Raw genomic sequence first — 7,317 nt, 5'->3', positions numbered from 1 at the left:
CCCGCTCTGCGCGCCGAGCAGCTGCGGCGCTGTCTGAGTGCACCGCTGTCTCTTGAGCGGGGTAGAGGACCCCTCCCCAGCTCCAGCGTAGCGTTAGGTTTTGCACAAAGGTTTAAAAGCAACAAACCATTATGGAATTCTTTCCCACGTGTGTACCGTCGTGCGCAGGTTTTATTCCGCGTTCCTGAGAATCCTCCTTTCGTTTCCTAGCACCACTGAGAATGTCCAGGCTGCCCTTGGTAGGAGATGGTAGAAAAAAAMCCTCATTTTCAATATTTTAAAAATACTGCTCACACCTGTGCTGACCGTTATCGCAGCTAATTTAAGCCCCGACAACCTGAGCGGGTTGCAGCGCAGCTTGTGCTGCTGGCTCAGCTCCGGCACGGGCAGCCGCCCCGCGAGCGGCGGCTCCTCGGGGCTCGGCGGCGCGAAGCGGGGAGCGCCGGGCGGAACGAGCGGTTGGGCCGGCCCGGAGGAGCGCCGCAGGCCTCGCGCCGGTCTGCCGCGCCGGCGGTTCGGCAGCCGCAGGTCCTCGCTGGCGTCCCTCGCACGGGACCTGCGCGCGCTTGGCGTCGATCGGACGGTGCCTGCTGCCGCTGGAAAAGGAGTCAGCTGGTGGTGTGTCAGGAGCGCCCTTTTTGCTGAAAACAGTTGAGACTTCCAAGTTCACAGTGGCTTAGGTTGATCTGGGGCTTTTCGGGAGAATTTACAAGCATCATTTCTGGGCAAAGCACCCTCTGTGCTTTGCTTTCCTGCCTTTTGCGATGCCCCATCTCCTCTCCTACAGCTGTCCAGAGCAGAAGAGCGCGATGCAGGTGGCAGGCCAGCATCTGTTGGGATGCTGTTGGGACACGGGGGCGGTTTGAAGCCCCCCATCTTTGCCACTTCCAGTCTGTGGGAGGGTCCAAAAGCCTTTGCAGGATTTGGGCAAATACATTTGTTTCTCTATAACCCTTTAATTCTCTGGGAGCAAATGTCCCCTGGGGCATCGATCGCCCCAGGGGAGTGGTGACAGTGGGTAGAAAGTGAGAGTGGGCTGGGGGAGAAGCGAAACCCGCTGAGCCGTTTCCATTGCCCGAACTGAGACAACATGCAAAGCACAAGGGAAGCGCGAAGAGTGAAAGTGAACTGGAGCGGCAGAAATCACGTTATTGAAATGAAGGTGAAGTTTGTTCTACTTGAGAGGATCTCTTTAATTGGGGAGGTTTTATGGACCTGAATGCCACCCCAATGGGAACATTTGTTAAACAGAGAAGAGCTAGATCGGACTGCAAAGCTCTCCTCATTGAGATAAAACTATGTATTTATTACTCTGCGTAGATATGATGCAGCTATATTCGTAGGGTGAACCTCGCTGAGACCGTTGTATGTATTTATTTCTGCAAAGCRGTCTCTGCTGAAGATTAATTCTTACAAAAAGGCCGTTAGGAATATGCAAAGGACTGTAATTAGTGGCTATTTTTAGATCACTTGTGAGCGGCTCTCATACCTCTCTGCTCTGAGGACTGCTCAGAMATCCCTGCAAAAGAGAAGTGGCACATTTGGCAAGGAAAGTGCCTAGCAAAACTCTAAGTTGCAGTTCAGCTCTTTGCAGAGAAATGAGCTTGCTTTTTYCCCTTTGCAGTGGGAGAAACAGCTTTTTCAGCGACCAGCAAGCCTCGCTGGCGGTAGGAGCTGCTGGGGYGCTTGTGGTCTCCACCACGTAGTAAAGAAGGAAGGGGGATGCAGTGATTAATGTGCTCCTCTTTCTGCTGCCACGTGCTCTGATACGAGGCGCTTTTCTGTCGTATTTGAAAGGGCGCTGACTCCTCCGAGCGGGTCCTCATGACCATGCGGTGGGGCCTGGTTCCCTCCTGGTTCAAAAAGGACGACCCCTCCAAAATGCCGTTTAACACCTCCAACTGCCGCAGCGATACCATGCTGAAGAAATCCTCCTACAAGGTGAGTTACCGCCCTCTTTGTGTCCCATTTGAAGAGACCTGGTGGTCATCAAGCCCTCGCAGCGCTGTCGGTGCTGTCAGAGCCCAGGCTAGATCTAAAGCATCTCCCTGGCCGGCGCTGGCTACTGTTTGCCTGCTGCTTCATTGGGGGTGAGTCCTCCTCAGTGGCTCCTTTTACTACAGAACCAGCTCGTTTCATTAAAATATAAGAATTCAGAAGGTGATGACTGTTCCCAAGCCTCATTTGGCAGCACAACCTTAGCTCTTTAGTTCAAGCACTGGTCAGAGTACAGAGCAGGGAAGTTAKATGACCCCATGGAAAGCTTTGGCAGCAAAGCACTGCTCCACATGGATAAATGCTCATCTGCTAAATCAAGTTAACGACAGTTAACAACACTGCTGCACAGGGAGCCCCAGGCAGGCCTCTGCTCCTGGAGAGTGGGACTCCAGCCATCCTCAGCGGGGGAGCGTGCAGCTCCAGAAGGCGATCACTAGCTCTTGGATTAGGGCAGCAAATGCACTGAGGATTATTTTGCCTTTCTCTTCTGCGAGAGACCCTCACCATATGGTTTTGCGGGTATTAGTTGCTGGGTACTTGGGATTTACTGAGGATGTGAGACGTGGACTGACACCCTGTCTGCCTCTGCTCTGAGTGGAAGGGCTTGCAGAGAGCATCTGCTGCTGCAGCTCCGTGGTCGCGTGCTGATGCCTTTGAACGCTGAGGGTCTGGGTGCTAGCGGCCCGAGCAGCGCACGTCTTCCCTGCCTCTCTGGGCCCTCGCCTCCCCGTCGTGGGCAGCCCCGGGCTGCTGCTCCTGACGTGCTTGTGTTTTCTCTCCCCRAGGGTCCTCTCCTCAAGGGCAAGCGCTGTGTGGTCCTGGCAGATGGCTTCTACGAGTGGCAGCAGCACGAGGGCGGGAAGCAGCCRTACTTCATTTACTTCCCCCAGACGACGAACGAGACGGTACTGGGTCACTCGCGGTRTTTGAAAGCTTGGCGCTGAGCTGTCAGCCCCCTTCTCCCTCTGGACGGCCTTGGATATTTAAGAGTTGCAGCAGGTGTCTGTAAGAAAAACTCTCGCTCCCTCAAACCGTGCCTCTCTTTGGGGGTTGTGCACAGGAATTTGGAGGAGACAAGACTGGAACTCGTGCAGGTGCAAAGTGCCTTCGGAGGCAACTTTGCTCCTGATCTCCTCCAGACCGTAACCRCTCTGCAATACGGAGGTGCAAGCCTCGCTCTGCCTCCGGGCGAGCGCTCTGATCCGATTTCTCCGTAGTGGATTTCGCAGCTACGCCAGGCCAGAGCTCTCGGGCAGAACCGTGCCTCTGCAGTAGGTTTCCCTTTGCGTTTCCAGAGGGGGCTCGCTCCTGTGGAGGGCTCTGCCCCCGTCCTGCCCCTGCAGCCGGGGGCCTGTGCTCTGAAATCTGCCGGCTGCGGACGGTCCTGTGGCCTCCTGCCACGCTCGCTGCTCCCCGCGCTCAGTGTTTGCACGGCGGCTGATGTGTTACACGGGGGATTTGCCGGCCGGTTTCGCTTCCTCCTTTCCTTCCTGCGAGCCCGCAGCTGTGATGCCCTGAGGGGAGGGAGGGCACTGGCGTGCGTGCGGGACGCAGTCCTGCACCGGGAGCCTGAGAATTGGCTCGGATCGTGAATGAACCGCGAGCGATTGACCTGCCGCGGCTTTGGCGCGTCTGCGATGCCTCGGCCGCCCGCAGGCCGCCCTGGCGTGGAAACGGTAGGGCCGACGGTCCGTGGGTCTGTCCTGCAGGCCGAGAGGGCGGAGGGAGATGAGGAGTGGAAGGGCTGGCGGTTGCTCACCATGGCTGGGATTTTCGACTGCTGGGAGCCCCCGGCRGGCGGGGACACGCTCTACACTTACACCATCATCACCGTGGACGCCTCCAAGGACGTGAGCTTCATTCATCACAGGCAAGTGAGAGCGCGGGGCGGGGKGCTGCGGAGCGGTGGGGAGCACGAGGGAGGAAACCTGCCCTCCTGCGTGCGAGCGGGTCAGAGGCAGCCCCTTAAAGCCGGCRTGGTGTCACAGGCTGGGAGCACTTCTTCCTCCTGATGCCCTCAGAGAGAAATGTTAGACCATTACCGGCTTGATTCATGTCACTGGCTCGTGCCCTTTCCATAAATCACCGTCTTTGCACCCTGGCGGGTAAAAGTAGGAGTTGAATTACTCTCAGCCTGGCCAGGATCTGCCAGTCGGCTTTGCCTCTTGCAGCAAAGCAGCTACTACCTTGGCAAACTGCATGCAGTATCTGCCTCACGGCAGAGCAGCCTGTTGCTTAATTTTTCCCCTGTGGCTTCTGAAATGCATTTTGTGTCCAGCCAGCATCTTGCTCACCACCTGCTCTGGTGCGTCAGCACTGGTGTTCGGTGGGGCTCACTGGTCCACGTGGCCCAGGTGCTCCCCAGGTTTTGACCCCTCTGTGTGCCTAGGATGCCGGCCATCCTGGACGGGGAAGAAGCCATCAGGAAGTGGCTGGACTTCGCTGAAGTGCCAACCCAGGAAGCAGTTAAACTCATCCAGCCCACGGAGAACATAGTTTTCCACCCGGTATCCACCATTGTGAACAGCGTGCGCAACGACACACCGGAGTGTATRGCACCCGTTGAGCTGGGAGCCAAGAAGGTAAGAGCTGGGGCAGGCCTCGGCCGAGCTCGTCAGGCCCCTTCGGCCCCCTCGTCACCTGGGCATGGTGACCTTTCTGAGCAGAGGACGGTGCTGTCGCCCTCCAGAAGGGACTGCAAGCAGCCGCTGTCCTGCTCGGTACCTGCGTTTGCTTGATGCTGCAGTGCAAAGGCCCCTGGCAGATTCCCTTCCTCGCGTTTCCAGAAATAAACTCTGTCGTTGTATGCCAGGATTTCTTTGCCAAATGAGGCAAATTCCATGTCAAATGGAGCTTGGAACAAGCTTGTTCGCAGCAGCCCTGGGAACCTCCTGCAAATGTGTCTGACAGCAGTTGGGGCCATTGCTACAGCATCTGCATCCCRCTTCTGATCAGCTCTCTGAGTCTGGAGCTGCATGTGCATGTTCTGCYCTGCTCTTGCTCTGCTTCTGACTTTTCTCCTGCTGTCATTTGCATCTCCAACAGGTCAAAGATACTGCAAGCAGCAAAGTAATGTTGGGCTGGTTAAAAAGCTCCCAGGAGAGCTCTCCCAAGAAGGAAGAAAATGGGTTGCCCAGGTGGACGAGTCAGTTCATCCATAGCCCTTCGCCCAAGAAAACSAGCGCAGGCGTCCTGCAGCAGTGGCTGGGGAAGGAGGGAGAGCCGTCTGCAAAGAAACTCAAGGCTTAGGCACCACGTGGGATGGCTGGCCGTCTGCTGCTCTCCTGGCCTCAGCAGAACGAGGATCGTTTTTTAGGGGGCTTTGCAGAATGATGTTGAGGTTCTCTAAGCCTCTAAGGTTCTTCGATCTGACACCGTGTGTTGTTATCTCTATTTTTAGTGTTTTCTTAGAGGTTAGTGTTTGTCTTTAAAGATTTTGGCTTTGTCTTGTGCTGGTGGGAGTGGATACWACACACTGGCCTCGCTCCCTGCTGCTCTGCTCACGCCAGGATAAGATAAAACCTTCAGAAGCACCTCAGCYTGCAGAGGGAGGAGCAGCTTCTGATGGTATTTCACAGTCCACATCTCTGTTTTATTTCTTTTGTTGTCGTTTTTTTTCTGTCAACCTGATGCTTCTTTTCCATTGAATTCCTTTCTGATTCTGTATGAACGCCTTTCTAATACTCCAGCTCCTAAGCAGCTTCTGCAGGTTAGAGGAACATGCAGTAACTGCTAGGAAGAAACCCCAGGCCAGGAAGCTCTGCCATGCTGCTTTGCTCCGATGTCGTGGCATGCTCTCAGGGGTCCAGAAGATCTCTCTGAACAGGGAGATCTCAAGGCCGTGCATGTGCAGGAAGAGGAACAATTTGCTAGCAGGTGCCACCAGAGTTTCCTCATTTAGAGAAGATGGGGTGTACATGGGGCTGGAGAAGTAAGCGGTCCATGAGAGCTCTGCTCTGAACTGCTCTCATCCAGGCTGCTTATTGCCTCATCTTTCTRTCGCTGTTTCTCAATGAGAGTTATGCTCATCTCCCCCGGCTCCTCAGGTCCCTGCTGCAGCTGCAGCGTGGTGCCAGCCGGGAACCCGTGTCTAACCCTGCCCTTACGGGGCTCRTGGGACAGTGCGCTCTCTCCTCCGCACGCCTGCTGCAATGGCATGTGTGTTTGAGCGAAAAAATGTTGACTGCTTTTTTTCCCATAGTTCCTCCCTGTGCAGTTCCTCTGAGGCAAAATCCAAGCCCCAGGCACTGGCCTGATCCTGGGGAATGGGTTAAAAACTCTCTGGAGTAGCTGGACCTTGCTTGGGTTTCCCTGTGGGCAGCAGGGTGGGAGAACTTGTCTTGGTCACATTGCGCAATCATTTTGTTAATAGGATTTGAGGACTTAGAGAGGATTTTCTTGATCCATAGAGGGATGCATCCTGCCCTGTTCAGAGAGGTCATTCGTTAAAACCCATGTAACCAAAGTGCCATTAAAGAACAGTCTAGGGGGGCTGATTTGGGAGTCAGGGATTCTGCAAGCAGAACCAGATGCTATGGACCAAAAGCCTTACAYGTTGGGATGGACCCTTGCTGGAAAACAGAGTTTAATTTGTATTTGAAAGAATAAAATGGGATTATCTGGTTGATTGCGCAGTGTCCGTGTGTGCTTCGGTGTCCTCGTTTCCCACTGCAGCCCTSTCGCTTCTGTTTCACCAGAACAGTCGATATTTTCTCTCCAGCCTGCTGAGAGGGAAAGCAGCAAGCAGCTGCTGAGCTGTCAGGGGACCAGCAGGATGGGGTTTCCAAAGAGTTTCCATGTGCCAGTGGCAACTAATCCCTGGAGACTCATTTCAGGGTTCTCCTCGAAGGCCACGTCCCCCGGGAGCTGCGGGATGGCCGTAGCCAGGGCCCATCTCTGGGAAGGGAGCACGGAGGCAGTTTCTGCATCTAGGGGGGCACGATCCTTCCCTGGCGCAGGGGGTGCTGGAGGGCTGCAGGGTTCACGCTAACTCCCTGCAGGCAGTCAGCGCTGGGGCTCTCCTCGCTAAAAGGYGATTCCTGGAGCTTCGTAAGGAAGTGTTGATGCTCGACATCACCTTCAAACCGGTGTCTGGCAGCACRCCAAGCGCCCTCGCTCTTTACCGTGTTTGTCCCCTATTGGAAAAGAAGTGACCACAGCTGTCTAGTGAAACGCACGAATTTGGCCTTCCTGCAAATTCTGCTGGCGCCTGGGTGGTCACTCGGGCAAGGTGGGGGCATCTCTGGGCTTCAGGGGCTCGGGGTGGGTGGAAACCTGAAAGAGGCAGGGAAAGGGCCGGGGGGAGGCTGCGGGCTGGGG

General features: G+C 55.5%; 1 protein-coding gene across 1 annotated transcript; it reads left to right on the top strand.

Moving 5' to 3' along the window:
• The first annotated feature begins 567 nt into the window (after positions 1-567).
• HMCES (5-hydroxymethylcytosine binding, ES cell specific) lies at positions 568-6,625 on the top strand. The gene is made up of 5 exons (XM_085324598.1): positions 568-1,941; positions 2,784-2,903; positions 3,708-3,868; positions 4,388-4,580; positions 5,044-6,625. Exons 1-5 carry the CDS (start codon positions 1,825-1,827, stop codon positions 5,245-5,247), a joined length of 795 nt encoding a protein of 264 aa, XP_085180724.1. The 5' UTR covers positions 568-1,824; the 3' UTR covers positions 5,248-6,625.
• The last annotated feature ends 692 nt before the right edge of the window (positions 6,626-7,317 follow it).

Source organism: Rhea americana, unplaced genomic scaffold (assembly GCF_003343005.1).
Source record: "Rhea americana isolate MKP2758 unplaced genomic scaffold, rheAme1 scaffold_120, whole genome shotgun sequence".
In the NCBI taxonomy this organism is placed as follows: domain Eukaryota; kingdom Metazoa; phylum Chordata; class Aves; order Rheiformes; family Rheidae; genus Rhea; species Rhea americana.
The sequence above is the reverse complement of the archived record's forward strand: the minus strand, read 5'-3'. Positions and strand labels throughout refer to the sequence as shown.